The sequence below is a fragment of the Echinops telfairi genome, unplaced genomic scaffold (genome assembly GCF_000313985.2).
Source record: "Echinops telfairi isolate 266 unplaced genomic scaffold, ASM31398v2 ScPeMD7_7458;HRSCAF=8496, whole genome shotgun sequence".
Lineage (NCBI taxonomy): Eukaryota > Metazoa > Chordata > Mammalia > Afrosoricida > Tenrecidae > Echinops > Echinops telfairi.
In genome coordinates this window covers 46,020,318-46,035,309 of record NW_022111358.1, presented here as the reverse complement: position 1 = coordinate 46,035,309, position 14,992 = coordinate 46,020,318, and the positions used below count along the sequence as shown (strand labels likewise).

The 14,992-nt window shown below is 58.0% G+C and overlaps 1 protein-coding gene across 2 annotated transcripts in view; it reads left to right on the top strand.

Moving 5' to 3' along the window:
• Window positions 1–48: 48 nt before the first annotated feature.
• RECQL5 (RecQ like helicase 5) overlaps window positions 49–14,992 on the top strand; it is a 26,258-nt gene continuing 11,314 nt past the window's right edge. For both annotated transcript variants that reach the window (XM_045299799.1, XM_045299798.1), the window contains exons 1-8: window positions 49–206; window positions 841–988; window positions 2,016–2,137; window positions 3,368–3,886; window positions 4,704–4,806; window positions 5,833–5,944; window positions 7,151–7,313; window positions 8,384–8,463. In XM_045299799.1, the coding sequence (XP_045155734.1) occupies window positions 859–988; window positions 2,016–2,137; window positions 3,368–3,886; window positions 4,704–4,806; window positions 5,833–5,944; window positions 7,151–7,313; window positions 8,384–8,463 (1,229 nt within the window). In that variant the 5' untranslated portion in view covers window positions 49–206; window positions 841–858. The remainder of the gene's footprint in view (window positions 207–840; window positions 989–2,015; window positions 2,138–3,367; window positions 3,887–4,703; window positions 4,807–5,832; window positions 5,945–7,150; window positions 7,314–8,383; window positions 8,464–14,992) is intronic.

Below are 14,992 nucleotides of genomic sequence, written 5' to 3'. Positions count from 1 at the left end.
GTCATCACCGAGCGACGGGTGCCGGGCTGTGTGGGAATTTACGGCGCTTCGAATTTGCTGCTCTCTGAGTTTTCGGGCCCGGGGCTGACACATGGGGTTCTGCGACTAGTTCCTGAGCCAGCGGGCAGCCGCGGCCCGGCACGAGCCCTCCCTGCCCTGATACCTTGGGGTGAGGGCAAGGAAGCCTCGGTTGGAGAAGGGAAAAGGTATCGGGTGCTCCGGGGAGGCCGAGGGGAGTCCCCTTTGAGGGGTGGGAGGGAGCGGTCGAGGTCCCCAGAAGACGAGTGGTCTTCTTGGCTGTGCTCATCAAAGAAACGCCTACTGGGGATCTTAGAAAGACAGTGCCCACATTCTCCGAACTACCCCGAAGACTCGTGTTTCTTTTTGCTCCATGCTGCAGCGCAGCCCTGGATGGTTCGATGCTCTGTATTGTCACTGGGCTTGAAAGCGGAGCCGTTTATTGTTGTGTCGGAGTTGTTAATCACCCTCAGCTATATCACTTGAGTCTATGGCTTGAGTGTAAGCCCGCCCACTGCTAGGGAGTGGGTTCCCACCAAAGTCACCCTAGAGGACAGAGCAAAACCCTCCCCCACGGGGTTGCCAAGGCTGTAATCTTGACCGAAGCAGACAGCTACATCCTTCTCCTTGATGCAGCTGGTGGATACCAACACAACCTGGCACAGCTAGCAGCCTAGCACTTTCAATCACCGCCACACCCATGGTCCTTACTTGAGTGTAATAGATCTGATATACAGTATACTCGGAGAAAAATAGGCGATGATTCTCAAGCTTAACAGAGGGCTCTGGTGGCAATCACGTGATCTTTATTTTAACCTTCAGCCGGTGCCTCTTGCTAAGATGAGCACCCACCGTTCCTCCTTGCCTGTTGGCCCCGAACGCCGAGTGCGGAGCACCTTGAAGAAAGTCTTTGGGTTTGACTCCTTTAAGACACCTTTGCAGGAGAGTGCAACCATGGCTGTAGTGAAAGGTAACAATACCATGCTACCTGTGGGTCCATTTTTGCTGGCTTCACTGTAGCACTGTCAGAACCACCCTCCTTGACCCTTCCAACCCGGTATGTAACTGGGTTTGAAAATCTTGAAGACTTGTTACCCAAGGCATACAGCTTTAATGGCAGAACCGCCCGGAGCATCTGGTCCTTTCATTTCAATAAGAACAGTACAGACTGCCTTTGGGAACTACATGGTGTGTGCAGGCAGTAGGAGAGGTGGCCAGAAGAGGCCAATTCAGTCTCTGACCTGGTTAATGCCCCTGCTGTAGACTGAATGGCTTGAGTCCCAGATGGGAAAAGGAATGATAATAGTCATGTCAATCACCTGACATGAGGTGGCAGGGGAGGTTGTCAAGAGGGGAACATCAGTGTTGTTGGTCTCATGCCATGGAGTCAACGCTCGTAGTGACCTTGTAGGAAGGACAGCACAGAACTGCTCCATACGGTCTCCCAGGCCGTCATCTTTATAGGAGCACGTGACCAGGTCTTTTCTCCCTCGGAGCAGCTGGGTGGATTCAAGTGATTGAGTTGGGATTCGTAGCCGAGTGCTTAACTATTGCACCACCAGGGCTCCTCCTATTGGTGACCTATTGATAAACAAACTACTTCTAAGCAATGTTGCTGCCACGTCTACACCAATATATCCATTCATCAAGCATATACTTCTTTTCATGGGTGTTCAATCCATTTCCTTTAAAAAATAATAATAATCCACTGCCTGGGAGACTCAAGCTCTCTTACCTCTTAATTGTTATTGCTGTTGCCAGAGGTGGCTGTGCGGCAGGTGTAGTTGGGCACGCTCTCCCCAGGAGTACTGCCCTTTACATGTGACCTCTTTCACAGGAGAGCGAGAGAATATTACACCGAGACACACACACACACACACACACACTACCAGGCACTCGGCTAGTTGTCTTTCCTGCACATTCTCTTGTGTTTTAAACAACCCCGACGTAGGAAAAGGCAGGCACCATTGAGATGTCCCTGCCGTGTGTTTTTGCAGGTGACAAGGATGTCTTTGTGTGCATGCCCACAGGGGCAGGAAAATCCCTCTGCTATCAGCTCCCTGCCCTGTTGGCCAAAGGCATCACCATCGTCATTTCCCCCCTCATTGCTCTGATTCAGGTAAGGCTTACCTAGGGTGATGGAGAGTGGGGCCCAAATGGCTGGGCGGGGGAAGCTTTGTAGAACTGGCCATTTCCCTACTGCTGTATTTGACCGATTGCCTCTCATCTTCTCTGATTTGCCTCCCGCCCTCTCTCCCCACTCTCTAAATTTGCCGAAGTGTGGGGCTACCCCCTAGTGCCTGTCACTAGTGTCCTGGATAATCTGTGTTTGGATGACCTGAGGCCCCTCACCCTCCTTCATTGCTTCCTGTCCCAAGGCGGATGGGACAGTGTCTGTACACATGCACAGTCCAGCCCACACGTACACAGGTGCAAGCATGACCCTGGGGATGGGGGATGCAGAGAACTGAGTTGAAGGGGCAAGTCTCTCACTTTCTGTCTTTAAGACCAAAAACAAAGAGGGAAACCGATGGGACCCAGGGGACATCTGCTCTGTGCTTCTGCCTGCGTTTAAGGCCAGCAGATGGGCTCACTGGCAAGGTCAGAACTGAGGAAGTGAGGAAACCCAGGCCTATCTACCGTGAAGACAGGAAGCGGGGACCCACGGCTAGCAAAGAGCCCTCAGTATTTGCTGAGTTCTCTGTGTCTGTGATTTCATGAACCCTCAGAGTCCTCCTGGCTGGTGGCTGCAGTTTTTAGAGAAAGAGGGGAAACACAGAAACTCGGGTTTGCTGCTCCTGTGTCCTGCCGTCAAGCCGATTCCAACTCGAAGCAGGCAGCCCTGTAGGACAGAGGAGAGCTTTCTCAGCCAGTTTCCTCAGCTGTGAATCTTGATGGACAGAACTCGCCAGGTCTTATCTTGAGCAGAGCAGCCGGTGGGATCAAACTGCAGCCTACCGAACTACTGTGCCACCAGGATGCCTCCTAGAGGCCTCTCACTGCCATCGAGGCCATGCGCACTCATACCGCATCCTCTGTGGTTTTCTGGGGCTGTAACTGTTCAAGGGAGCTGCTGGTGGTTTTGAACCGCTGACCATGCGGAACACAGCCCAACTGATAACCACTGCATCACTAAAACCAGCTAAAGCGCAGGAGGCAATTCCAAGAGCTAAGATTAGGTCCACGTGTGTTGAGCTCCAACACTTGTCTGCAGCCCCCTCATCTTCTGCTGGAGAATTGGGAGGAGGCTCTTTCTGGTGGGGCAAGGCCCCAGTGGCTTCTGCCACTGAGCATGCTGAGAGTCAGTCACCCTTCCTTCTGTGACCTGTCCCCCACCTTCTGCTCTCAGGACCAAATGGACCACTTGCTGGCCCTGAAGGTCCCCGTGCGCTCCCTGAACTCGAAGCTTTCGGCACAGGAGAAGAAGGAGCTGCTCTCTGACCTGCAGCAAGAAAAGCCCCAGACCAAACTCCTGTACATCACCCCGGAGATGGCCGCAGCAGCCTCCTTCCAGCCCACCCTCGACTCCCTGCTGTCCCGCCAGCTGCTCTCCTGCCTGGTGGTGGATGAAGCGCACTGCGTTTCCCAGTGGGGCCACGACTTCCGTCCTGACTACCTGCGGCTGGGCACACTGCGCTCCCGCCTGTCACGTGCCCCCTGTGTGGCACTGACCGCCACCGCCACCCCCCAGGTCCAGGAGGACGTGTTTGCTGCCCTGCACCTGAAGCCCCCAGTGGCCACCTTTAAGACTCCCTGCTTCCGGTCCAACCTCTTCTATGATGTGCAGTTCAAGGAACTGCTCTCCGATCCCTACGAGAACCTGAAGGACTTCTGTCTGAAGGCCCTGGGGCAGAAGGCCGACAAAGGGGTGAGGCCCTGAGGGGGGGTGTGTGCATCTGGAGCAGCGGTGCTACCTGCAACGTAAGGGCGATGGCGGTTTCCTAAGCCCTTCCTTAGCCAGGACTAGCCATACACTGTAACACGGCCATCGAGCTGATGCCAACTCGTAGCGGCCTTACAGGACGAAAGAGAACTGTCCCCGCTGAGCTGCCGAGACTATTAACTGTTTACTGGAGTAAAAACGTCCGAAGAGCAACTGGTAGTTTTGAACTGCCAACCTTGCAGATCACAGTCCAATGCATATAGCCACTACGAGGAGTCCTCCCCTTTGCTTGCTAGCAGTGTCCCCCTCATGGGCTTCCCTCTGATCTGAGGGTTTCAGGGGAGGAGGCAGAGTCAACAGGTTGCATGTTGAGCGTTTGGGGTCCTGGGCCCTAAGAAAACAGCGGAGCCCTGCTGGTCCCCCTGCCTCCAAGGAGACTGCCGAGGCTAACCCGAGAGAGAGCACAGGCCTTCTCTTCAGGCAACTCGCAGTGCAGCACAGAGCCCTGGTGGTAGGGTGCTGAAGGACTCAGCCACTAACCAAAAGGTCTGCTGTTCGAACCCACAGCTGCTCCCTGGAAGAAAGATGCGGCAGTCAGCTTCCAGAAAGACGACTGTCTTGCAAACCCTAGGGGGCAGTTCCACTCTGTCCTGTAAGGTCAGGCTGTTCTGTAAGGACATTCTGTCCTGTAGGTCACTGTGAGTTGGAATAGCCTTGCTGGCCGTAGTTTTTGTTGTTGTTTGGGGGTGGAGGCTGCTCTCTCTGTCCTGACCGGTGCTCATTTGCTTCCCATGTGTGTCAGGTTTCTGGCTGTGGCATTGTGTACTGCAGAACCAGGCAGGCTTGCGACCAGCTAGCCATCGAGCTCAGCTATCGTGGCGTGAGCGCCAAGGCTTACCATGCAGGTAAGGGCCTCGGGCCACTTAGTGGGTTGTCAGGTGTGCTGATTAGGGATCCAGAATCTCAGAGCGGTAGGGATTCCCCGGAAACTACTGAAAGATGTGAGACAAGAACGGGCGATGACGACGAAAACTGTCCTCTCGAGTGTCCCCCCCGTCCTCCTCACCCTAGCAGCCGGAGAGGCATTTGGTGTGGGGTTTTGTTTAGTTGTGACAGATACTGAGTTAGCAAAAACACTTTGTCATCTTCACACGTCCCGTCGAGTGACTTTAAATGTGCCCACATTGTTTAATTCTCACCAATCCCTGTGCCCAGATTGTCCCCTTGCCTGAAGCCCATTGTCCTCAAAGGACAGACACTGCGAAACAGCCTGGGCCGCCTGGGTGTGGGGGAGGCTCTCTGATTCAGCATCAGCCGTGGAGCAGGCTTGGAGCCCATTCGTCCTCCATTGCCCTCGGGACAAAGTTAAAGCGGAAGACTCAGTTGGCCATGGCTTTCTTCTGTCTTTGGAGGTTCTTGTAGTTCAGGGTCGGGAGTTCAAAACCGCCTGCCGTTCCACGGGAGAAAGATGAGGCGGCTTTCCGCTCCTGTAAAGAGTTAAAGTCTTGGAAACCCATAGGGGCAGTTCTACCCTGCCCTGTAGGGGTGGGATGCGTCAGAGTCATCTCCACCGCAGCGGGTTTGGGTTTGGGAATTTTGCAGCAGATGCGGTGGCTTCTAGCTTTCTGCAGTGTGCTGGAAGGCATGCCTAGTGGACTTGGTATGACCCCAGGTCTCAGTGTTGTAGGAAGAGCGCTGGCTCTGGGGATCAGGAGGCGGGGGCGTGCCTGTCGCCTCTGCTCCTCACTAGTCCTGTGACCTTGAGCTATCATTTAACCTTCCCTGGGGTGAGCATGGGGGGCTGCTGCTCTGACACAGCTGGTGGGCTGGGGGGCGGGGCTCGAGGGGTATGACGTGCCCCACTCCAGGTAGACTACCAGGTCCAGGCACGAGCATTCGAGCTCCCTCTTCTTCCTCCTCGTCCTGTGCAGGGCTGAAGACCCCGGAGAGAACGCTGGTGCAGAACGAGTGGATGGAGGAGAAAGTCCCTGTAATTGTTGCCACCATTAGTTTCGGGATGGGCGTGGACAAGGCCAATGTCAGGTGAGCTCTGCTTCTCTGCGTCAGCGTCCTGGTTGGGGCCTGGCTTGGAGATGGTGGTGTGGTGCACCACCTTCTGTGGTCAGAGGGGACCTGATGGAGTATCCAGAGTTTGCATCCCTAGGATGTGAGCGGCACAAGCCCTGGAAGTCCTTGTGAACCTGCCCCCAGGTGACTGCGCAGCCCGGGGTTCAGACAATCCCCTGGAAAGCAGGCGACATGCAGCCTGCCGAACTCTTCTGTGACCGCAGCCCAGCCTTGACTAGAAGGCCCCGGTAGAAGGGCCCTGCTAGGTGGCTGGAAGGAAGGAGGGTCTAAAACAGCTCCCTGCAGAAAGACAAAGGCAAAGATGGGGTCACCGCCGTTCCTCATCCCAGTTGACCGACTGTCCATTCCTAGCCCCGCCCTGGAAATTATTGGGAAGTATTTACCTGACTCTTAGCCATGAAGCCTGAGCCTGGAGAGACTGCTCCTTCCTCTGATTGGCTCTCAGGAATGCCTTGATGGTTTAGCAGGTGCTTTGGCCCATGGGACCCCTAAGCCACAGAGTGACTGCGCTCCCAGGGAAGGAATTACTCAGTGAACTGCACTGTAAAGAGCATGGAACTGGAATAGGACTCTCCACCTTGGGTCTTACTAGGGGCCAACTTCAAAGTCAGCCACCACTGGGCTCAAATCCTGGCCCTTCTGGCTCCTAGCTGGGTGACCATGTGCAAATTTACCTCTGAATCTCATGTCCGTCATCATTAGACTGGGGCGACGACCCCACATGGTGGTGGCAGTAACGTTTAAGTGAAAGAGGAGTAAGCCATCCCGGAGCTGACGTGTACGTGGTAGCCCTGAGCTGGCTTCGTTCGACGTCAGCTGGTTGATTGCCTTTTCCATTTCAAAGGAGTATCTTCGGGGTCTGGCTCTCAAGTGGCAGAGCCGAGCCATCTAGCATTGCTTTCTACTTGGCCTTGGCCATGTGCTTTCTGGGGTTCCTCATGTCAACTGGCACACCTCCCTAACCCCTGCAGTGGCCTCTGAGCTGGGCTATCCCAGAGCCAAGGGGCCTGCAGGTGGGTTGCCATGCCCTAGCTCTCCCTTCCTGCCCGCAGGCTCCTTCCTCCTGGGGCTCTGTGAGAAGCCCCCGAGGGGCTGAGGCCAAGCCCCTCCTCCCCAATCTCTCCGGCACGTCTCAGGCTGCTGTCCCTCTGGTCCCTGCAGGTTTGTCGCCCACTGGAACATCGCCAAGTCGATGGCGGGGTACTACCAGGAGTCTGGCCGGGCCGGCAGGGATGGGAAGCCTGCCTGGTGCCGTCTCTATTACTCCAGGAGCGACCGGGACCAGGTCAGCTTCCTGATCAGGAAGGAAGTAGCCACACTCCAGGTACGTCCTGGCCCATCGGGCCCCATCATTCTTCTAACAACACACAGCTTATTTCCGCTCCCACAGAGGGGCCTGGGCCTGGGCCTAGACGGCATGACCAGGGTATCCCTGAGCATCTTAAAAAAAGGTGCCACCAGGCTGATTCCAGCTCATAGCAACCCTGTATGAGCAGAGGTGCCCCATGGGGTTTCCAACCTGTCCTCTCGAGACAGGCTCGTCTCTTCCCCGGGGACAGCTGGGGGGTTCAAACAGCTGGTCTTTGGGTCAGCAGCCCCACCAGGGCTCCTTACTGTGCATTCAGTGGAGAGAGAAATGGCCTGTTGGGTGGGTAGGCCGTCTGCAACAAGCAAGGTTAGGTTTTTCTCTCCCCCTTAAAACAATACTTTCCTTACTAACCTTGTGTGGTGGACACTTTATTTGGCAAACCAGAAAGCCAGACTCCCTGCCCTGGAGTCGCCTCTGACCCAGAACAGCCCTAGAGGGCAGAGTGGAGGCGCCCCTGTGGGTTTCCAAGACTTTCACTCCTTACTGAAGTCCACAGGCTCCTCTTCCTGAGGCGCAGATGGTGGTTTCAAACTGCCGACCCTGTGGTTAGGAGCCCAGCTCAACCACTGTGCCATGAGGGCTCCTGTCAAGAATCTACTGGGTGGGTTCAAATTGCCACAGGAGCCCTTGACCATTGTGCCAAGAAGACTGTGTACAGATGTATCTGCGCACAGATGTGGTAGCATACTGGTTCCTGTATTCACTGTCCCCAAACCCAAACCCGTGCTGTCCAGTTGATTTGGCTCCTAGTCACCCATGGGACAGAACAGGATTTCTCTGTAGGTTTCCAAAGCTGTGCCTCTTTCCTGAAGCCAGGCTGACTCCTCCTCTTGTGGAGCGAGCGGCTGGTGGATTGAAACTGCCGACCTCAAGGTTAGCAGCCCATTACCTAGCCTGTGGTATACAGGGGTTCCCGAGTGCCAGTCCACGGGCCCCATCAGCAGTTTTCTCCTCCACCCTTGCTTTGTGTCCACAGCGTGGTCCAGCTCTCTAAGACTTGCTAACCAGCCATTTCTCGCCTCCAGGAAAAGAGGGGGAACAAGGCGTCCGACAGAGCTGCCATCGCAGCCTTTGATGCCCTGGTGGCCTTCTGTGAAGAACTGGGGTGAGTGGCTTGCGTTGTCTTGTATGTGGTGAGACCATTTCTCCCACCACCGGCTTAGCCAGCTAAGGCAGCGCGGCTCTAGGGCCACCAGGCAGCCCCTGCCTGCCCTAGGTCATTGGGTGGGACGTCTATCAGCCGGCACTTTGGTTTTTTGGGTGCACCTCAGAGTCTCCTGACTGTGTGAACATGGTTTTGGAGCATTTGGGGGGGTCATCTCGTCTCCCATACTCCAGTCCCTTCTGGAATGGCTAGCCCCTTACGTGACTCAGGCCCGAGCTTTGGAGCCAGCTCTCAGCTAGTGACATTGTGGTCAACATGTGCCCGTGGGCTGGGCTCTGGCTTCCCTGGAGGGGTAGTCACCCTCTTATCTAAGGCTCACAGAGCAGCGTGTGGCCAGTGGTGGGTACATGTGTGAGGGACATCACATCCGGGGGTTCATGCCTAGCTGGGAAGACCGTGTGTTTGTGTGGCACTTTGACCCGTCCGATGGGACTGGTTTTCCAGCCACCCTGTGCGGTGGATGAAGCAGAAGTCCCTGCTTCTGTCTCCTGGGTGAATGGACCGGGGCTGAGAGCCATCAGGTTCCCAAAGCCCACGACAGACAAGACGTCACCGAGCCCTCCCCCACCTGGGCCATCTGGAGTTTGGCAAGACCAGGTCCTGGAAGCCGGGCGTGATCCTGGCAGCCCGCTCATGTTGGGGGACTCTTCACTTCCTACTCAGAGTCACCACGGCCAGCGGCCGGTAACGCCACCCAGTGCTGCCCCATCCTGTCTTCATGACACTGGGCTTGGTGTTGCAGCCAGTGTGTGCCACCTTTTCACTGAGGGGTCTTCTCCAGGGCCTGGTCTCTCCCGATGACGTGGCCAAAGCACACGCGATGTCAGGGGCGTGCCTGCTACCCCTCTCCCACGACACGTCAGGTTGGGCTGTGTGTGGATTCCCACCCACCCTCTGGGCTCAGACGCCGTTTCCCTCCAGCCTGACGGAACTGGGGGCTCCCAGACAGACGCTCTTCTCCAGACCACGCCCATTTCCCTCTAGTCCAGCGGTTCTCCACCTTCCTGACGCCGCGACCCTTTCATACAGTTCCTCATGTGGTGGTGACCCCCCAACCATAACATTTTCATTGCTACTTCATCACTGTAACTTTGCTACTGTTATAAATCGGGCAACCCCTGAGGAAGGGTCATTCAATCCCCAACGGGGTCACGACCCACAGGTTGAGAACCGCCGGTCTAGTCGATTCTGCCTGTAAGACAGGGTAGACCTGCACCTGTGGGTTTCCAAGGCCGTATATCTTTACAAGGGTAGATTACCTCATTTTTCTCCTTCAGAGCAGCTGGTGGTTTTGAACAGTGGACCTTGTGGCTAGCAGCCAATGTGTAACCCACTATATCACCAGGGCCCTTCTTCTGTAAACCAAACAACATCCCCCTCCCCGGAAACCAAACCGTGCCATTGAGTCAGTGTGACTCCTAGTGACCCCCTGTGGGTTTCCGAGACTGACTGTCAGCCCAGCCCTCTCCCCTTGGCGCTGCTGGGGTTTCAAACTGCCGACCCCGTGGGTCCCAGCCCAACCTGTAACCACCACACCACCAGGGCTCCTCCTTGTGCAAACAGCCGTGTGGAATTTGGCCTCTGTCATGAGACCACATGCAGCAGGGGGCGTTGGCTGCAGGACCAGGTCTGCCTGAGCTCGTGGCCTTCGCAGCCAGACAGAAGCCCTCTTAAGGCCCTGGCACAGGGGTCTCCATACCGGGGCCTCCTTGGCGAGGAGGGAAAGCGCTGGCGGGCAGAGCCCCCTGGACTGGAAGTCACCCTGGGCGGTCTGTTTTGGAGTCAATCCTGTGGGGCTCAGGGCCCAGGAGTGGGGAGTCCTTTGTCGTCACCGGGTTGACTGACCGATGGGCAGCTTTATGTGTAACGAGGGACCCAGGATCAGTCCTGCACCATCGCACAGCTGGGCCTGCTGGCCAGCATGGCAGTGACTGTCAGTCCATCTCAGGAAGGGCCCCCCTTGATGCTGTGGCCCTCTGTCAGGTCCCAGCACCTGCCCTCTGCCCGCCAGACAAAGCGGGGAGAGAGTCTTCCAGGGTCCTCCCCCCTGACTCTCCCCCTCTCTCACGGGACGTCCCCACTGCCCCGGTGCAGCCTCCAGCCGTCTCTCCTGTGCTGCGTGAGGCGTCCAGATGCCAGGCTCTGCCACGCCGTGGTTTGGCTGGGTTTGAAACTGCTCTCTGGATGAAAGGGAACGTTTGCGGCATGAACCGGGTGTGCGAAGAAAAAGACTCTCCCCTGTCAGCCGGGGCCACTTGTCAGAGCAGCCCTGGTCTAGGGTTGAGGTGAAGTGACTGCTCCCACAGCCCCTCCATGGGGAGGGTTCCTGGCAGCAAGGCACAGAGCTGGGCTCGGCCCGGAGAGTGCGCTTCTTCAAAGCCGGGGCTGGGGCTTGCGGAGGTGGGTCTCCCGGGCTGCTCCCCTGGGGTAGGGCCGGGCAAAGCAGCAGGCTGCACCATGACGTGGCTTTGTAACTTGCAGTGTCCGGTGACAGGCTGAGGTGTGAGGCCTGCATTCGGCTGATCTGCCTCCTGGGGTCTCGGGGCTGAGGGAGCCAATAGCCCAGCAGCTGCCCCGGTCGCCATTTGTTTTCTCGGCCGTGTGATCTGCAGAGAGTGCACGGTGCCAAGTCTGTGCTGGCCCGCTGGCAGGCAGGAGACCAGTCCTGCTATGAGGGTGGTCCTTTGAGGGGGGTGATCAGATGAATGCAGAGACAGGTTGTCAGAGGGCTTTGGAGAAAGGCGTTTTTGAGAGTGTATGACAGGCAGCTCCCCTGTCTCAAGGACCAGGAGACTTAGCCGAGGAACTGCGCGCAGGAGGCCACATCAGCCGGGCCAAGACGCGAGGGGGGCTGTGGGACGAGGACCTGCCACAGGGCGGCCGTGCGCACAGGCCCCTGTGGCAGCCGGGGAAGGAAGCTCTGTGAGCCAGGTCGGGGAGGGTGCAGCAGGAGAAGCCTGCCCCGGGAGGGCCCCCGTCGGGGCAGAAAATGAGCCCCACGAGCCAGCAGTTGTGACAAGGGTGCTTTACTCTGCTCGGTGGCTTCTCTTGGCTCCCCTGCTGAGCCCGTGCGCGAGGTCGAGGGCCTGGCGGGCCGTGGCTGCCCTCCCGGAGGCAGCGTGGAGCCCTTCCATGTGCCCTTTGGTGTCGGTGCCAGCTGGCCAGCCGGGCCACCGCTACGCCAGAACCTGAATCTCAGGGCTGAGCCCCGCGGTAGCTGTCTGGCCGAACGCCTCAGCTGCTCTCCCTGGACGCCTTTTCAGCCCCCAGGAAGCCGGCCTCCTCCTCTTCCTCCTCGAAGGGGCTGTCTGTGTCACCGGGAGAGAGCAGCCCGAACATGATGGCAAATAACACGAGGAGGAAGATGGCGCTGATGAGCAGCCCGATCACCACCAGGCCCCCCACGTCCCAGGGGTTCTGCCAGAACTCCCCTTTCCAGCGGCTCAGGTCCTTGGGCAAGTCACCCATGTGCACCTGGGGAGAGAGGAAGCCGAGGGCCCTGAGCACAGGGAGCCTGCCCGGGCCGACCAGCTCTGGCCTGCCGTCCCTAAGCCGGCCCTCCCCGTTAGGGGGCACAGTCGCCGACTCCCACAGCTCCTGGGCACAGGGGCAGTGGGCGTCTGGGCCGGGCCTCCAGCCAGTGCCAGGTGGGGCTTCCTACTCTGAGCAGGGACTGACCCCGGAGGAGGTCGTTGTGGCCTGGCTGCCTCTCCCTGCGGGGCCCGGAGGTGAGCTGGAGCTTCAAGGCCGCTCTCTTCCACCGAGGCCTGTGTATTCAAGAGTCCACTAGCGCCCCTCTGGAGCCACCCGCTGGCCAGGCAGTCTGGAGGCGCCTGGGGAGGACCAGGGGGTTGCCAGACTCAAGCTGAGAGCCCTTGGGTGTCCCAGGAGCAATCGCAAGCAGAGGGACCCACCAGCCCTCTTAAAAGTGGCACCAAGGCTCACTGCTCCGAGCCTGCCCCTTGGGGAAGGGGAGAGTGGTACCTGACTTGGTGGTGACCCCTGCTGTGAGCTATGGGAAGGGGACTGGCCCCCAAGGACCCCCCTAGGGGAGCTGAGCAGCAGAAGAGGCTGCCAGATGCCCGGAGCTTTGCCCTGACTCGAAAAAGCCACTGGTGGCGAGGACAGGTATTAACCTTGTCACCTGGCCCTGGAAGACTCTCGCAGCCATCACCGAAGCCCAACAGAGGTGGGCAGGGGCCTGTTGCCTAGCAACACGTTCCCTTTCATTCCTTCTCACTTACCTGCCCTTTTATGATGTCAGGTGGGGTGTCTTGTCTGCTCAGGGATTCTGGGCTGGGGCACCCTCCCTGGGAGCAGGAATTGGGCGGCGGGTAGAAGGGCCCGGAGGTCAGGGCCTTGTGCAGGAGGATCGAGTCCTCTTCTCTCCTTTCCGACAGGAGGACCCGCCGGTGCCACACCGTGCCCACTTATTTCCAGTAGCGGGAGTCAATGATTAACACGGTGCTGGCTGGCACCTCCTGGAGCCAGCTGGGGGTGGAGGTGCTTATCACCAGAAACCCAGGTGCTGCAGGAGGCCCAGCCCCTCCCTGGGAGCCCCTGCCTGCTTTGGTGCCGCTGCTGGCCACTTGGCTCCGTCCATTCTGAGTCATGACGCCCCACTTGGGGAAGCAGATCACCAGGCCTTTCTCCCGAGGTGCCTCATCTGGTAAACTACAGAGACTTGGCGCACCCATTGTCTTAGCTCTGCCCCGCCCCGCCCCACCCACGAGGGGATAGAGCCCGCTGGCCGGCTGTCCATTCCTTCAGAAGCTGCGGCATGTGAGGTGCGCGCTGGGAGGGCCGCCCGCCCCTCAGACCCGGCTTCAGTGCCCAGGCGTCCGGGCTTTTCAAAGATCCCAGCGACTGTGCATTCAGGGCTGGGTGAGCGGGGTGACACGCAGAGTCAGTAAAATGCTGATCAACTTCGCCCGGTGCTTCCGGTTCCCTCTGAAACGGGCTGGCTGACGCCCAGGGCCGGCGGGCTGCTCTCTGCGCACCTTGCACTTAGTCCCCTCCCTTCAATGGATGCCACTTGTTTGTTGCCAAACCCGTTTGTGACAGCTGCCCTGGTTATTGTCGTCACTCCCTGGAATTCAACCCGAGTAAACAAGGGGAGCAGCCTGAGCGAGCGCCCAGTGTTACCCCTGGGAAATGGCACGGAGGGCTGAGAGCCGGCCCAAAACCGGGCAGCAGCCGCTCGGAAGGGCTGACGCTGCCTGAGGTCTGCACAGAGGCTGCTTGCTCGTGAGCCCCCTGCTGGACCAGCGAAGGGGTGGAGAAGGAAGCCTGCCTCCTCCTTGCCTACTTGGGCATGACCTAGGGCTCATGCGTGGGGCCCTGGTGGTATAGGGGTCCCGCATGGGGCTGCGACCCGCAGGGTGGGCAGCTGGAAATCCCCAGCAGCTCCGCAGGAGGAAGACTGGGCTATCTACTCCTGTAAACGATTACATTCTGGGCTTTCTACTCCTGTAAACGATTACATTCTTGGAAACCCGCGGGGGCCGCTGTGAGTCAGCACTGACTCGTGGCAGGGAATAAGGATCCTTCAGATCAGTGTCTTGTCAAAATAGGGGCTATTTTAGAAACGTCCACCCAGCCTGGCACTCGGATTACTGGAAAAATGCTTGCTTTGCTTTGGAGAAACCACTGTCACCAGTGGCCACAGTTGGCTAAGGGACTCCAGACACTCACGTCTGTTTCCCTTCCGAATGGGATGGGGAGAGCACCAGGCTGCCTCAGCTGAGGTTGTGGCTTCCTGCTGGCTCGGATCGTCAGCTTAACTGCTGGACCAGAAACCAGGGCAGCGTGCCGTGAAAAACACCGAGCGTGGTTGTGAGGGGGAGCCCATCTGTGGAGATCTGAAGTCCATGTGAGTCTTAGAATTAGGGGCACAGCAATTGCTTCTCAGCCTTTTGGCTAAAATCAAGTGTAGAATTAGGGGCGCAGCGTCCTATGGGAGAGCCCAGGGGCAGGGAGGAAACCTTCCTTAGGACAAATCCACTCTGTCCCCCCAATCTCAAACCTGCGTGTCCCAGAAGCCACTGCATCTGAAGAGAAGGTTGGGCGGGAGAACGGTCTGGCGCAAGTCCTGCCAGGCTTGCGGGGATGCCCGCACTGGGGGCTTGGTTTCCCTTTCTCGTGTTGTACAGCTGGGCGCTGGGTGGCAGATGTGGCTCCTGCACCCAGCTGCCCGAGTAGCCAAGGTGGTGGTTTGAGTCTGCCCAGCGGTGCCTGGCAGGAACCCAGCCATTCCAAACCCTGCGGGCACAGCTCCATGCTGACCCCTGTGGGGGCGCCGAGAGTCAGACTAGGGAACGGGCAGACGGAAACACGCCTGGCTCTGCAGTGCGTGTGTATGTTGGGGTCCCTTCTGAAGAACTGAGAGGGGTCTGTGTGACGGAGGATGTAGGTGCCAGGTAGGGAGGCCTGGAGAGGCTGAGGAGGGCAGGGGGTGGGTGATGCCATG